The sequence below is a fragment of the Cololabis saira genome, chromosome 14, assembly GCF_033807715.1.
Source record: "Cololabis saira isolate AMF1-May2022 chromosome 14, fColSai1.1, whole genome shotgun sequence".
NCBI classification, from domain to species: Eukaryota; Metazoa; Chordata; class Actinopteri; order Beloniformes; family Belonidae; genus Cololabis; species Cololabis saira.
Window position 1 is genome coordinate 20,037,390 of NC_084600.1, and position 17,027 is coordinate 20,054,416.

A 17,027-nucleotide genomic window follows, 5' to 3' on the forward strand; every position below is an offset into this window, starting at 1 on the left:
TCAGCGCGTACATGAACGTCTCGCCCTCAGAGGCTGCAGGCTCACCATTTATACCATTTATACCTCAGTGACCGAAACTTCCAGAAGAGGGAAACGCAACCCCGAGACTGTTACACAAGAGAGGGTTGACTCTCTCCAAGCTCTACAGAACAGGGACGCCCGGAAAATATGTTTAGATAAATAATCTTTGATCATAAGTAACTAAAACCTCATTGTACAGTGTATGGGCTTTTAATAAATTAATATCAGTTATGAATACTCAGTATACCCTATATATATATATATATATATATATATATATATATATATATATATATATATATATATATATATATATATATATATATATTAATCTTAAGTTTCTTAAGTTTCAGTGTATTTTGATATACATACACACTCAGTATACCCTATTTCACATCAAATTATTATACTGAAACTTAAGAAATATATATATATACATATATATATATCAGTTATGAATACTCAGTATACCCTATATATATATATATATATATATATATATATATATATATATATATATATATATATATATATATATATATATATTTATATATATATATATATATATATATATATATATATATATATATATATTTATATATATATATATATATATATATATATATTAATCTTAAGTTTCTTAAGTTTCAGTGTATTTTGATATACATACACACTCAGTATACCCTATTTCACATCAAATTATTATACTGAAACTTAAGAAATATATATATATACATATATATATATATATATATCAGTTATGAATACTCAGTATACCTTATTTCACATCAGATTACACTGAAACTTAAGAAATGTATATATATATACAGTATATATATATATATACAGTATATATATATATATATACAGTATATATATATATATATATATATATATATATATATATATATATATATATATATATATGACAGATTATTCAATATGAGTTATTTCAAATAAATGAAAGGCCTTTTCACAATAGGGGGATGATAGAAGGGAAGGATTTGTCCAAGTCTAAAGCCACTATCAGAACTGAAAAGCAAAAACCAGCAGTAATGTTGTTGTTTTTTTTAACACATTTTATTGTTTTTAAATATAGACAATAAAAGATACACCTCCCCAACCCAACCCATCAAACCCTTCAGTCGTGTAATGTATGTAATTATGAGTTGAGGGAAACCAGTCATCAGCAGATTTTTCCAGATCTGCAGGTATATTATCTAGGAAAGGTGTCCAAACTTTTAAAAATAGCTTGTCCCAGGCTAGCCCATTACGCGGCTTGTAACCTCTCATGAGGGAGGGTGTTAAAAATCTCCCTGTACCAAAGGGTGACACTAGGTGGAAGAATTTTGATCCAGTTTTGCAGTATGCAATATTCCAGCAGCTAGAAGGAGTTCATCAAAGAGCTTATAAAGTGATGCAGTGAGATGTAGGTAGCAGTAATGTTTATTGTTTATTAAATTACCTTCAAAAACACTTTATTATGGTGCAATCTCATAGAGCAGACAGCATAATTTCAGTTCAAATTAAAAGTACCCAATGTATCCCGGAAGGGAAATTATTGTCGCAGTAGTCATATTTAAGTATCTCTTCAGAAAGTAACTGCAGAGGTTTATTGCTGTGGGCAGGAAGGATCTCCTGTAGCGGTCTGTGTTGCAGCTTCAGCCTCTGCCTGAAGAACTGGTTCCTTAATCAGTCTCAGTCTCAAAGACGATGCTCAGAGGTGTCCATGATCTTCTTCATTTTATGACGTATCTTCCTTCACACATCAGCTGCAGAACTCCAGAGTCTAAACTGTAATACGTCATATAAACTCCCATAAAATTACTGTTATGTTTTCTAAAATGAACCTTCAAATCATTAATTAATTCATTCATTGAAAGTTAACTCAAATTCACTCTTGAAAGGGTTTAACAGAACAGGTGATCTATAGTTACTCAGACTCAGAGAATGGATGAAGCCATTCTGAATGGAAAATTAATTAATGCTCCAGTTTGTACGGATTCACAAACACATGAACATAATTGAAAGGGGCAGGACCTTCCTACGCAAACAAGACAAGTAAGTAACCTACAAACTGGACTACTGGTGCTTACACAGCCTCAGGTTCTGCACAGAACAGGAGTCAGTCCCATACTATAGTCACCTTTGCCTTACTTTTGTATTACATAGGCTCAGTCTGCCAAAGATTTCCAGAATTGTGTTTGTTCTGCCTACACTTTTCAACAGCCCCTCTAACATCACATCACTCACTGTACTGAGATAGATCAACATGTGAGTGTTGCATTACTGGATGAGTCCAGTGACTGCAAATTTAAGCATATACAAGTCATTTACTGGCCCGCAGATATTTAGAATAACACCAGTTTGATAATAATTGATGTGCAGATAGGTTATTGGAGCTGTTCTCTGTCAGCAGGCCAAGGGAGTAGGAATAACAGATACCTGTAACCAGGACTGAATAATGTCAGTCTTTGTAGGTTATATTTTTACTCTAACTTTCTAATTTCCAGCTTAAGAGAACAGTAAAAGGTTTTAAAGACATCAAACAGTGTACAAGTATGGAGCAGTGTTACATTTACCACCACTGATTAAAGCATCTTAATACACAATGTTGAGATCTTTCTATGTCGCATTTATGTGCTAGACTCCAGTTTTAACTTGAGAATAATACTTCCTGGACATATACAGAGTTCCACAGGGTTCTGGATCAGGTTTATTTCTGTTTATATTATATTATATTATTATTATATTTGCTTATTTGGGTTTGTTAACAACATGCATTTTCAATGTTGTGCTGATGCAACCCAGCTGTATTTGTCTATGAAAACTGAATTTTCTCATCTGAGGTTTTGTAGGGGTATCTTAGAAACATAAAGAACCATGTGATCAGTCATTTTCTGCATTTGAACCAAAGCAAAACTGAGGTAATTTAACTTTAAAAGACCCAATGTGGCTTCAAGAGTGCAATACTATTTTTGCAAGGTGACCATATGATTGGATAAACTTGTCATCTTTCAGTAAACTGTAAGTGTGGACAGAGTAACAAGACAGATCACATTTCTTCATGTTTTAGCTTTGCTACTTGAATTCTCTGTCAAATTTGAAATATATATGTTTTTTAAATCTTCCTTATCACATCCAAAATCCTTGAGGGAAAAACTGCAGCTCATGCCAAAGATTTTATCATTCCTGTATGGCAGTCTTCTCCGCCAACATTACTACCTCATCAGTCACTGTCATGCTACAAAGCTTAGTGAAGCAATCGGTAGCTTGTAGTAACCTAGGGTCTGCTAATTATAGCATTTTTTTCTGATTTTGCCATGGTCGCCATGATTTTGCCACATCTGAAACAGTATATGCAGCTGCAAACGTTTGCTGCCAGCTCTGCTGCACCTCTGGCATGGATTTGGCTGAAGAAGCTGATACCCACAGCTAACTTTGATTGACACAGATGGTCGAGGGTTCCAGCCAGTTTCTCTTGCCTTTTTGATCATTCATTTGCAATATGGAGCAGGACAGACGGAAAACCCAAGCAGCAACAATCTAACTTTCAGGTTGAGGTTCATGCAGGACTAAGATTCGTTGTAGTTCTCAGTCAATTGAGTTCACACCCATGACAACTTTGAAATGGGTACATTTTTTTGCACCACGTATGTAGAGTTTATATAAAGTTTTAACTTTATTCCTAATGTGAGTGACTGACAGTTGGCAGAAACCAATAGGTCACGTGACCAAACGCTTCATCCATTGTTGCATACAGTCTATTGAAAAAATAATATAAGAGTGAAATCACAGATAGTCTTTTCAGTAATATTTACAGTCCATGGTTTTTGCACATGTAACCAGTGCTGGTTAGCGTCTGCGTTGTGTACCATGGCCGACTGGACTCAAGCCGTTTAATTATCAAACTTTATTTTCGTTGCCTTTCCCCGAAGACGTCACAGAACAAAGAGGGAAAGTTTAGGCGGGAGAGCCTTTTATAGGGGCGTTGCCCCCCCTCCAAATAGACTGTACAAAAACACAAACTCGGAAACTAAAGTTCCACCTGAGGAGAACTGTTGTACTTTAAAAGCAGCATGAATAATTTGGGGGAATTATTATTAAATCGGTCAAATCAACCATTGTTACACACATGTATTTTATACCGTGAAAAGTGTTCTACATTCAATAGCAAACATTTACCGAAATAGATCATTTTTCATTTGACAAATTATAACTTAAGTAAGTAAGTAAAGTTTATTTATATAGCACTTTTTACAGACATTTGTCACAAAGTGCTTTACAGAATAAAAACAGTTTAGAGCAATAAAATACATAGAATACATGATAGAAAAGAAAAAAAACATAAAATAACTTAAAGCATTTCAGTTTACATAAAAGCCTGTTTAAAAGGGTAGGTTTTTAGTTGGCTTTTAGAAGAGCTCACAGACTCAATGGATCTAAAAGTTGCAGGCAGAGCCTTCCAAAAAACATGTTCTGCAAGTTTTTTAAACAGTCCGTTTACTTTTTTCAACTAAATGTTAAACCCATTTAAATTCCTGCAGCGAAGTTATAATATCCGATCTTGCTTTGGTAACTTGAAGGCAACATCATTATCAATGTACATTTGTGCGTAAGTCGTTTATTTATTCCGTTAAATTGGGCGAAATATATAGAAACTCTTAAAATTGTTCACAAAATTAATGTATATTGTTCATAAAAAAGCTATAAAGCCTGTCGACTAATAGTTGAGTTTTGAAACGTAATTTTTTATCAGCTATCACTGTTAAGCGAGGCTAATTTATACAGCTAATTTGTTAAATCGGTAAAAACCAACACAATAAAGACGTTAACGCCCTTTAAACACCTTTAAAAAAGATTTACTTTTTGTGTACTTCAATGTTATCTAAATAAACTGTATTCTTAGTGATTAAACATGCAGAGAAAGCAACAGGAGCCACACAGAGCAGCAGCAGGTTAGTAACAATTAATAAATTAACGAAAACAAATGGGGAAATAATGTAAAAAAACATAATTTAGAACAATGTTTCTCAAACTGCATAAACTTGCACAATAATGACATTTGTGAAAGGTTTCAGACTGGTTTTAAATCACATCATGGCACAGAAATTGCTGTGATTCAATGTCAGCTATAGCCATATATATATATATATATATATATATATATATATATATATATATATATATATATATATATATATATATGTATATGTAAGTATGTGAGTTGCCTTTGGAGTCTATACTTAGAAAGCATAACATAGCTTTTCCATGTTTTGCTGATTATATCAAGGTTTATATGCCCATTGGATCAGACAGCAACACTTCACTATGGCCTTTGTTAGACTGTCTGAAAGACCTTAAAACTTTGATGAAACTTCACTTTCTGAACCTTAATGAAAAGAAGACGGAGGTCATCTAGTTTGGTAAATCAGATGTGGTCTGTGGTTTGGCTGACTTTCTTGGCCCTTTGGCCTCATGTAGTCACTCACTTGACAACTCTCTTAAGTTGGACAACAGATTAACACTCTTTTTCCCTCTGATTTAAAGTACTTTGGTCAACCTTGTTGTTTTAAAATGTTCAATATAAATAAATTGGAACTTCACCAAACTGCAAGCCTTTACAGTAATATTATTGGCTGCGTTGATTCCAGCCAGTGTCAGAAGAAGTGTGCTATTTTGTGCCATTTTTTTTCCCTGCAGGCCAACTCCCTGTACTGCTCTTCAACCAGAGGAAGAGAAACAGAGTTCCTCTGACCTCTGCTCCCTGTGAGAACAACTTCTTCTCCCACAGTGAATACATTCAAAGCCCCAGCTCAGCTGCTCCTCACAACTCCTCTGGTATTCACTCTTAAAGCCTTTACCACACTTCCCTCACTAGGTGGCAGTACACCCACAAATAAAGAGAAGAATAAGTGTATTCTAAGTAAAACATTGAACACTTTCGTTATGAATGGTCTCATTGGGAAGTAAGATGATTTTGCATGAACAGGTGTGTATGGAGGTCACCCAGCTACAGGACAGTCTTCTGGTACCCCACAAAGCCATCAATGGAGCGTTCCTCAGGCTGCTCCGCGCCAGCAGTATGGCAGCAACAAATCTGCTCCTGGACCCTTCCCTGCAAAGAAATCATACACATGCATGCCACATCCATACAAAGCTGGAGCCACAAGGTATATTTCAGTATCTGTTTGACAAACTATATAGCATGCTGAAACTTTTATCATTACATCAGCAGCTCAAGTAAAAGTTTTAAACATGAAATGGAAATTCCAGACTCATAAAGGGTGTAAGTTATTCTGCTTTTTTGTATGTTCAAAATAATTAAATTATATTGATCTATTCAGATTGGTAAAAAAAGGGAGAAATGTTTACAGAAATACAGACTTAGTCTGTCTGGGGCTTTTATATACACAAAAGAGGTGATATTTTTTTTCATTTCAGCTCTATGGTGGGACAATCTGGGAACCCAGTCAGACAACAGCTCCAATTCAGCTCCAAAGCTAACTCAAAACAGAGCCAATACCAAGGTGTTCATGGTGGTGAGAGTCCAAAAAGTGTGCCAGCACCGCATACAGGGTTCTCTCAGATGTCTCAGCAGTCAAGTCGTAAGCCACCCATCCCTGTAAACCAGTATTCCCAGCAGTCTAGACCTGTTCCTCCTACCCAAACAACACCCGAGAGGTCCTCTGCCTACACTTTTAAGTCACCAAACAACTCCTGGAAATTTACAAACAGCTTTGAGGGGGAGAATTCATCGTTTGTGAAAAAGAAGAGTTCAAATCAATCTCAAACTGCTCAACCACCTAAAACTCAGGTAACGTTTTATATGTTAAATATCTGATAATATACAGGTCTTTTGAAACATAGAATTTGTATTTGTCTTTATCAATGATCATGTATTTTTCTCTCATTTCTTATGCTTTGTTCAGCGTGAAACCCTTCCAGAGAAACCAGTGGTTGAGAACTCGCTGAGAATCCTGACTGCTACCATTGACGGAATGAGACACTGGAGCCAGTTTAAAGACAAAGTGTCGTATTTATTTGAGATTTTTGGTTAGTAGTTTGGTAGTTGCTGTTTTTCGTGGATTCTCAAGTATTTTCAACACCATTAGTCTGACAGGCTGTGAATCTCCCACAGCTACCTTGGACTCTGCGGTTACACTGGGGCGCTTTGGAGCCAAGAACTTCCTCATGAGCAACGGGAAGGAGGTTGTGCAATGTGTCTTTTATGAAAACGTGAGTTTTGAAGAAAAATCTTTGACTTGCTTAAGGTCCAGTTAGTTAAAACAAGACTTAAGAGTACAATACACTATATATGGTCTACTTGACTGTGATATACATAACAGAAAAATTAAGCCTTTTAATATAAATATTTATATTCAGAAAGTCTTTATAAACATATTATTATCATCATTAACCTTAGTTTGTATTTAAAAGGCTTTAACAGCGTGTATAAACTGAAAAACCTGCCAGAATTGGTGATTTAGGAATATCAGATAAATAAAAGAGCATAGCTTTCTGACATCATTTCTGTCTTTTGTCTAAAAGGAGCAGGCACTGCCTCGTCTTATCCGTGGTCAGATCCATCGCTGCGTAGGCAACTACGACCGGGACAGAGACGTCCTGATCTGTGTGTCTGTCAGGCCCGGCCTGCCCTCAGAGCTGAGGAATGCCCAGCAAGCCGTCAAAGCTTGTGATGCAGAAATGAGAGCACTTGTGAAGACGCTCAGTGAAGTCTGAGCATGTGCAGGTATCAGCAGATGTATATGAGCCATAAAAAGAAAGCACTAGTTTCAAGGGATATATGAAGTTCAGATGAATGGTCTTTATTCAATTCTTTTATGGTTGAGATAGAGTTTAAAAAAATAGGCAGTTATTGTTGCATTTTCTTTTTGAACCTACAGAGGGCGCTGGTTTCATCTGCATGTTTATTGTAACAATGAAAGTTTCCTGCATGTTTTCCTGAGATCTTGCATTTTTTTGTGTGAACAGAAATAAACAAAATTCCTTCTGGAAAGGAAAGCCTCTCTTTTTACAAGACATGAAATATTTTTATTGCAAAGAAAGGTCACAGAACAACAAACATTTTTAGAAGTTAATTCAGATAAAGCAAACACCAAGTATTTTCTGAAAATATATTTTCGAAAAACGGGGCAGTTAAGAACAACGTGATATCAAGAACAGTTAGTTTATTTACAGTCAAACATCACAATGGAAAAAAAAAAAAATCCTACTCTACCAAAACAGTTTCACCAGTGCTGAGACTTTACATACAACAGTTTAACAAACGAGGAATAAAGTCCAGTGCAATCACGGCCAGTCATTCCCGCACAGCCAAGCACAGTATGAGGTCCAATACAATTCCAACGTTTCCCCTCTGGATCATCTTGAAATATGGCAATAGAATCAATGTCTTTTATCAGGAACCAACTATGGGAACCACATTTGAGGATTATGTAAAGTTAAATCTGTCAGTAGACCTCAATCCATTCAACACAAATACAAACAGAACTCCATCCAGATAATGAATTTGGACCTGGATGAAACTGGCAGTGCACAGGAACAGTTAGCTGAGGATATTTTGTCCTTGGAACATGACGGTAACGGTGCCAGCGCTTAGAAAAGAGAAATGAAAAAACAACCAAGGGTCAGCTTATAATTTTACAAGACCACCCCGCCCCACCCGCTCCCTTTTCCTTCACCACACATCAAGCAAAGATACCAGCAATTAACCCATTAACTGCATGTCACAACTTTTTAATAGAGGGAGTGCTCCACCTCTTTAGGATAATTAGCAAAAGTCTCCCAGGGCATTATTGAACACATGTACACTCTTTTCCGCTGTTATTATCTCCAGAGGTTTGAAGATGTAGCTATTTTTTTCCCCTCCAGAAGATCTCAAGTTAATGAGATCATACTGCATCAAGTACAGAGGAAACATTTTACCAACAAGAGGGAAAAACATAGGAGAAAAGACAAAAAAAACCCATCACATCACACGGCGGCATCCTCAGTTTGTCTGCAGAAAACAATGCTTACCTGATAACTGTATTAAACACTCGTCTTGGTTACTTTGAAAAAGGCACACGTTGGTCAGATCACGTTTGAATTTAGAGCAACTGTTTTACTGTTAGCAAAGCCCAAGTTTATCATGCATTTTGGACAAAATTCCTACATCTCCCTGCCTTTTGCAACCATTTTTTTTCCTGAATAACAGTGTTTAGTATTGTGTGTTGTAGACAGAAAAAACAAGCAAAGTACATTACACAAACAAATTTGGGAAAGGGTAAACAAACAGATCCCAACTTTATTTTATTATTATTATTTTTTTAATTTTCTATTTTAAAATGACACTTGCCTGGAATAACTACTATCATTCACCTTGTAAGAGAAGAGGCAGATTTTCAGTTTGTCCTCTTGACATGTCAGATATTCTGTAGTCCACTTTTTGTGACAGTCAGTAAAACCAGTGTCTTTGAAAGCTTAATGCTTGATTCCCATCGGTTCACGGCCAGGTCACAAGTCTGGAGGGCAAAAGAAGCCTGAAGAAAAACAAACCTTCCTCCATCACAATTCCTATATCAGTGTGTTACTTTGAAAGTTCAATCCAGACCACACTGATCTCTGCACAGTTCGTCGTACTGTAGATGCGGTCCCACGTGAGTCAGTTACACAAGTTTCCACAGTCCTCAATCCTTTGTTTCTTTTGCCTCTCTTGTCTGATTTTCTTGAAGACCAGACAGTAGCTGATACCTGGATCCACGGTGCCTCCGACGGTCATGCTTCCACTCGACTCACTGAAATATTCCAGTCTCTCCTTGGAATGTTACATATGTCGACTAGTTTAACAGAAATGTCCATTTTTAGCCAGTTCTTATGTCTGTGTAATTTTTCTTCTCACTGCATCATCTTCAAAACAGACGTGGAGAAAAGACCAATGTCAAACTGCGAAAAAAAATAATCACATTATTGTATTATTGTAACAAAAAAAACAACCCCACATTCTTTCCAAATGAATTCATGATGCAGGAAGACTTTTCGCTGTTCCAGTGTCAGCCATTGGTCATCACTGAGTGGAGCTTCCTCAGTAGCATTGCTCTTTTGACTGAGATGCATGTCTTTCCAAGGACATCAGGCCTGGCCCGGAGAATGGGGAATAGGGGGAATAAAAAGAAGACATAACTATAACAGAGTGGGCAGAGGGGTGGGGGACAGCTGCTCCTTCGGTGCATATTTGGCAAAAAAGGGCAAGAAGACGGTCAGCATGACTCCGACGATGGCCAGCATGTAGCCCCAGCCGATCTGGCACTCGCCGGCGTAGAAGATGTCAGAGTCTCCGCAGAAGGACCGGACCAGCGAAGAGTTAAGGCCGAAGGGGTAGACCAGCAGTCCGGTAGCCATGATGAACACTGCAAACAAAGATGAATAAAATAATAAAATAACTCATATAAGATGCTGGAAGAAGGTTTAATGCAAATAAACACTCTTTTTTTAAATAAGGTCATAAAGTCAAAAGTAAAATTCTTATGGCTTTAAAATGTCTATATTGCGTAGTCATGGAGACAGGTAAGTGTTAATCCATCCACATTCGTATTCACATTTGCAACCAGATTTTCAAGGGCAGTTTTCCCAAATGTTACTTTTACTAATGAAATAAAAGTCATGAAACTATTATGAGACCAATATGGATCTCTAAAAATCATGGAAGCCTTTTGTACGGAAAGATACGACTTGATGAGAATGAGAAAAATTGCGTGTTTTTTTGTTAATTATCTGATGGAACTGAAAGTTTGGTACTCAAATAGCTGCCATCAACTGAGAGCCTCTTGGTGGCAGTAGACGCTCTGCTAACGTAGTCAGAGACGCATCTCATTTCGGTTCTGTATCAGTGCTGACGCAGATCCAGGTGGACTTCCCATGTCTGTCCTGGAGTTGCATTGAGTATATAAAAATAAATCCGGATCATAGATAGTTTTAGAGTTCCATCTGTGCAAGAACAGAGATTTTAATGCTCTGTATTGGATTGTATGTAATCTAATGAACAAGATAAGCTCAGATGATCCAAAATAATTCATTTCTCAAAACATCATCCTAACCCCGCAGCTTCACATGCACTTTTGCGCTGATCAGCTTTCTCAGACAGTATCCCCTACTCCCGTGCTGCCAGTCACCAGCTCAGATCTACAGAGCGAGCCAAGACTCCCACCACAGGCTGCCAAGCAGTTATCGACTGTGCTACGAGCTATCAGAGCGGCTCTTAGTCATTCTGAGTGCCGCTGGGTTTCAGTTACAGCGTCACTGCAGCTTTAGTCTGGCAGGAGCTGCGAGCAAAACTTGACCTTTTGATAATGAGTAACTCTAAAACATCACAACAAACGTGCCTTTTATCACTCCTGATTGATTTTAGGAGATGCTTTCTCTTTTCCTCCTTTTCTAAGAGAGCAACTTCATGTTTGCGGAGGAAACAGCATTCATAAATGAGTGACAACACTATAACTCCATGAAGATCAAAGACGTGGTTCATGAGGTCAGTAAACAGTTGTAGTAGACGAAGATGTGGAGGTGGAAGGCTTGCAGTGATCCTCAAGGTATAAACGGGAGCTTTAAAAATGAATGTCTGGTATAAAAAAATAAAGAACTGTGAGGAAGCGCGGAGAAAAGGTTTTCTTTCTCATTTAAAAAAAATAACAGTCATCTGATGACAGTAGTTTGTCTAGCCTGATGAAGTGTGTGTGTCTGTGGCGCTTTTTAAGAGCTAAACTTTGTATAACCTGGTTATTGTGGCCTCTGTGAGCCCCCATGTAGTATCTGCAGGGCGCTAACGCTTCAAAGCTCCCTACCTAATGACACTTTAATGGCCATCCATATCAAACTATGCTTTCTGTGTATGTCATTTCCCTCCAACACAAACTTGAATGAGTGTAGGATCGCCAGCACAGCTTAACCCCAGAACAATCAATATGGAAATTAAATCAAAGCAGCGGCTACTAACAAGCAAAGCAGCGCTAGATTTTATCAATCAGGTCAGGATAGTGTGCAGGGCGGTTGTCTTGATCAGATAAGTCAGCTCGGGCTGCTTGGATCTCTGTAAACCTTTAACGAGAGGTGAAGGCTAAAAAAATGTTAAAAGCCAAATCAGAGGCAAACTCCAAATAGATCCATTCTTCAAATCTAAAATGGAAAGGAACTAAATCAAACAAAATTAAACTTCTATTTCACTTCAAAGTCTTCACCAGCATCTTCTTATGCTTCACTTTTGCATCTCAAGAGAAATCTATGTGGAATATAGGACTCCACAATTAATCAAAAAAGTATCACTACTGTGATAATAATGTGTGCGATAGCAGAACTGCAAATGACTGCAAAGACTCTAATATACAGTAGTCCATCTTATTTCCATGTGCCATGAATTATTAAAGTCACGCTTTAATGTCAATAAAATATTTGTCTCATTAGATGTGCCTGACTGCGCTACATGCCTACCCTGACTTAGGTGCTAGTAGAGGAGATGCTTAAAGAAGTTAGATATCTGTTTTATTTTTACACATTTCTCCCAGTCTTTGCGGCCTCTTTCTTCACTGTACTTAAATCGTTCCTCAAATGAACAAAATACTGTAACACCACACATCTGAGTTGGTTCCCTGCCCATGTACAGTAGTAGTTGTTGCCAGGTGCAATTTCACTCAGTAATACCAAACAATTGTTGCAATAGTTGCATGATGGGTAACGTAGGCACCATATTAAAAAACAAAACAACTTTTAACAAGGGATTGTGCTCACTCTTTGGTGTCGGTTGTTGTTCAAAAGTTCGTGATTGTATCTTTCACAGGACGGATAAAACAAAACACTGCGGTCTGTGTTGGGTGACAAACCTTCAATTAAGGTCAGGGAAAGTGAGAATAAGCAGCGCTGTTGTCACCGCAGGCTGAACAGGCTTAATTTCAACAGGCTCTTACACGGCTCAGTGGCCTAATCTTAGGAAGAATGGACAGCCTGATGAAAGAGGGTGTCATGACACCCAGATGCCATGCAGGGAGACTGAAGCCTGAACAGGCTCATTGCTTGCACCACCAGGACACCCATTTAACACGGCCAAATGAATGATGACCGCAGGATGCACAGGACAAGAGAGAAAAGTCCGAGTTAATCACCAGGAGAAGAACACTTTACTCAAGCTGTGAGCCAAAACATTCAAACAAGCAATTCACAATTTATCATCGGAACAGGGACAGTGAAAACTACCAGGCGGTGAAAAGGAGAGAAGTAGAAGAGCTATGAGTTCTTCCATCATTTACCACCTGACCTCAGTAGCTGAGAGTTCACCCTCTCATAACCCCCGGCCAGTGGTCTGCATTTGTAAGAGAAGAAGAAAGGGTGGAAAGTCGAGTTTGACCTGAGCTTTGACAACAGAGGGGAATAAAAATGAAAAAGTGTGGAAGAGTGTGCCAGCCCCAATCACATAAGTAACGCTGAGTAGGCTATCACAGCGGGTGCACAGATGATGAGGCATCGCCTCCAGTTAGCCGGCCAATAATGTGTCTCACTGTTATTGGCAAATGGTCCGCAAAGAGGCAGAGGTGGGAAACGCTTGCTTGAGATGCACGCTCACTAACAGGGAAGGTGGCAAAACACCTTCCCAGATACTCACTGATGCTGTTTTTTTGTTATATTCCTGAATACCTGTTGTCATATTTCACTGTAGTAAAAACATACAAATGGATCTTGTACTTAGAAGCAGAAGCTTGAGATCTGAGCAAAGGATATTTTGCAAATGTCCCATTTTCCTATTCATAATACTGTCATTTACCGTTTCCTGATCTAAAATCCTTTTATTACTCCTGCTCTATTTCACTTGACTGCCAACTTCTTTGAATGTGCACCTTATTAGCTTTGAAGGGAGCGGAGACTTCAAGCAGAGAGTAAAATATCGATTTGCAAAGCTAAAGCAGCCAGGGGCAACCGAGAGCACCAGGTTTCCTGTGTTTTCACTTTTCCTCTGCTGCGGCCTGTTTCTGTTGTTGTTTTTATTTTATATTTTTATGTGTTTATAGCTTTAAGGCTCTGGATGCCCTAGCGTAGCCCAATCAATAGCAAATCCATGAATGTGCCTGCTACTTTTCTGGTATTATGGGTTTTCATAGATGCATCAATGGCAAAGACGGTGTAAGAGGGAAGCAAAATTAAATAATTCAGTCCGGCAAGCACAGAGCTGGCTTACAAAGACTCGGCGCCGTTTTTACCGATTAAATGAGCTAAATTAGCTCTGAATCTTTTTTCTCAGCGGCGTAGCGAGAAATGGAAAGCTGCTCCCCGACATGGTGAAGCAGGTTCACAGCAGTGAAAATGAGAGAAAAAGATTGAACGGGATTGAGGGGCAGGAAGGTGTGTGATAACCTGGCATCCAAGCGTGACACTGAGTCACTTTCTTCCCAGACCTCTAACACAGAAATCACTGGCTTAGTTGATTACAAAAACCTAGAAAATCAGAGCAGCATTCATGTGCCTTACTTACGAGTGAGTGCCTGAGAGCAGCTGCAGAAATCTGAAAGCTATTGTCAAAAATGTCAGAAATCCAATATATTGTTGTCTTGGACTTTCATAGAAAAAGCTATCTAGCTGAGAATTACTAGCCTTTAGCCTCCCTCAAGATCCTACAAATAAAAGTTCAGCTGCATGAGCTTTGCAGCTCCTTCCCATGCAATGTTTAGACCTCTGCTTTGGATCAAACTCAGTGTTGCCTCAGGTGCAGACTGTTGAATTCAGCTCAATAGGAATATGGTGACATTTTTATCGAGGATGCAGCCCTCACTTATTCAAACTTTACTTAATCTGTCTGTTTCCTTCTTTACGCAAAGAGTCAGAAGGGTCAGAAGCCACCGCGCGGCGATACGTAGTAAACAGCAGTCAGACACATACATGCGTTAAAAGAAGATGTGCAAAACCACAGGCTTCCTTTGTGTGTTGGGTGTATCCTCAGTGTCACCTCTTACTGCAAAAATAAACTTCTTATCTGGCAGCCATCCAAACAGGAACATCATCTGGAGCGACGTTCGCTTCAAAGACATACTAAAGAGCGTACGCATTAGACTGTGGCCTTGCATGCCACAAACCTATTTGATGTCACATTACCTTGACTAGCAAAGGCATTTACACAAAGGAGAAGGAAGAAAAAACACTCATCCTTCCCTCCGTCAACCCTCGCTCAGGTGTTGCAGGCAAATTCAGAACAACGACAAAATGAGATTAATAAATCTTGATTTGTCAACGCAGGGGTTATTTGTTTGTGCTGTGAGACAGAGTCGTTCGGCAGGAAACGCAGAGCGGAAAAATCTGAGGAATGAGGCTTAAAAAAACAGTTGCAGGTCCAAAGTCAGAGATCAGGACTACAGCTCTTCTCCAGCTCCCTCCTCTACTTCGTTTTCTCTATTATATCGTCTCTCATTTTTCTATTCAAATGAGCAAGAATCTCCCAGGAATAAAATAGGTGGGCTGTCTCTTCCCATGTAGATAATAATAACCAAGATGTGATCAAGCGAGGTGATGTAAATTGGATGCTGATTTACAGAAACAGCCTGGGGCAGTAAACCCAGACTGTGACCCAGATACGCACACCCTCGGAGTATCTGCACACTTCTGTCTCTGGAAAAGTGTTTACACGTGAAAAGATGCTTCTAAATGGATAAGTTAATCGGTGTATGCATGCATTCATTGGATACAAGGATAAACACCTAACAAACAGCTGTACACAAGTGTGGCTTTTTTCAAGGAAACTGCCTGTTTCCTGAACACACACAGCAGTATTTCCATTTTTCTTACAGGAGAATGGCAAAGGGTCTCTCTCTCTCTCTCTCCCACGCCATGTGTTTTCCCGACCTAAGTTGTCATGTCTCTGTTTGTTTATGTTTTTGTCCTTTACTCATGGTGTCAGCTGTGTCCCGGGAGGATGGGCGTGTCCAGTGATCTTGGCTGAGTACCTGCAGCTGAGAGGGCTCAGCTTTCATCCTTCGCTAGGTGATTCTGTCTGTATGAGGTTCAGTACCTGTGGCCAATCTAGTCCTTATCAGACGTGTTCTTGAAGATTAACGCCTTCTTTTTTCTGTTTTGTTTTTTGAGAGGATTCCAGTGGTCTCGAATGTCTGTCCTGCCGCTGCTCGGCTCACTGTGCTACTCGGCTGCTGGTCAGCCACGGACCCCAGACACCGTCCATCCAGGCCTTCCTTGTCTTGTGTACATTACCCATCCTCTCCTCTTTATCTCTGGGGGTTGCAACTTGGATAATTACACACTGTTTGATTCTGCTCCGTCGGTCCATCCCGCCCTTTCAGAACATCTGCCTGGTTGAGTTACCTGTCATCCTTCTCAACTCCTCCTGTCGCGTTATACTCCCCCCAATTAAAAACTTCATTTTTTCCTGGAGCTCATCTGTTGTTTCAGGCTCCTATTCTGGCTGGTCGTTACATAAGTATGGTGTTATAATAAATTATCATCTTAGATGTGATCTGAGGCTCAAAATATTAAATAATTGTTGTAGTAGTTTTGGGTGTGTTAAAAATGGGTTTTCGTTTCTTTCTAACTTCAGCTCTCTATGACGTTAAAAAGGAAAATGATATTAGCCATGTTCTAAAGGCAGTGCAGAGCCTAAACAGTGATTTATGACTCAGCAGCCAGGATCGAGTGTATTTGGTGCGTCTTAAGAATTTGGCTTTTGTCACCAAGATGTTTCTAAATGTATTTTTGTGTTTTGGTTGGAAAGTTGGCTGACCATGGCTGAGTGGATGACATTTTCTTTTTCTGGACTAACAATGGGGTGAATGCATTTGTTTGTTTGCGACACTTCATGAGGCACCATTTCATGAAAAGGGCCCAGATCAGCACAACATCTGCAGAAGGACAGAACCTGAAAGCCAGAGCTGATCCAACCCTAGAAGATTGAGTCCGAACTGGAAGCAGTAAGCAGAGCTGTGTTGTGTTGGCAGTCAGTGTGCGTTTGGTGTTATTGCACA

At 38.8% G+C, this 17,027-nt stretch overlaps 2 protein-coding genes across 2 annotated transcripts in view; one reads left to right on the forward strand and one right to left on the reverse strand.

The window, feature by feature from the left end:
• The first annotated feature begins 4,939 nt into the window (after positions 1-4,939).
• Positions 4,940-7,764, forward strand: LOC133459344 (spermatogenesis-associated protein 22-like). The gene is made up of 7 exons (XM_061739233.1): positions 4,940-4,979; positions 5,725-5,862; positions 6,014-6,194; positions 6,466-6,838; positions 6,954-7,077; positions 7,163-7,260; positions 7,573-7,764. Exons 1-7 carry the CDS (start codon positions 4,940-4,942, stop codon positions 7,762-7,764), a joined length of 1,146 nt encoding a protein of 381 aa, XP_061595217.1.
• A 960-nt stretch (positions 7,765-8,724) lies between these two features.
• The window catches only part of LOC133460337 (LHFPL tetraspan subfamily member 7 protein-like), a 156,550-nt gene continuing 148,247 nt past the window's right edge, over positions 8,725-17,027 (reverse strand). Inside the window, exon 3 of the mRNA XM_061740957.1 lies at positions 8,725-10,433. Coding sequence (XP_061596941.1) covers positions 10,207-10,433 — 227 coding nt within the window. The 3' untranslated portion in view covers positions 8,725-10,206. The remainder of the gene's footprint in view (positions 10,434-17,027) is intronic.

What these genes read in the sequence shown, in the direction of transcription:
- LOC133459344 (XM_061739233.1), top strand. Translation starts at nt 4,940, where the DNA reads ATGCAGAGAAAGCAACAGGAGCCACACAGAGCAGCAGCAG. An exon ending in TACAAAGCTGGAGCCACAAG is followed by an intron (nt 6,195 to 6,465) that starts GTATATTTCAGT and finishes TTTTCATTTCAG; the next exon opens with CTCTATGGTGGGACAATCTG. An exon ending in AATGTGTCTTTTATGAAAAC is followed by an intron (nt 7,261 to 7,572) that starts GTGAGTTTTGAA and finishes TTTGTCTAAAAG; the next exon opens with GAGCAGGCACTGCCTCGTCT.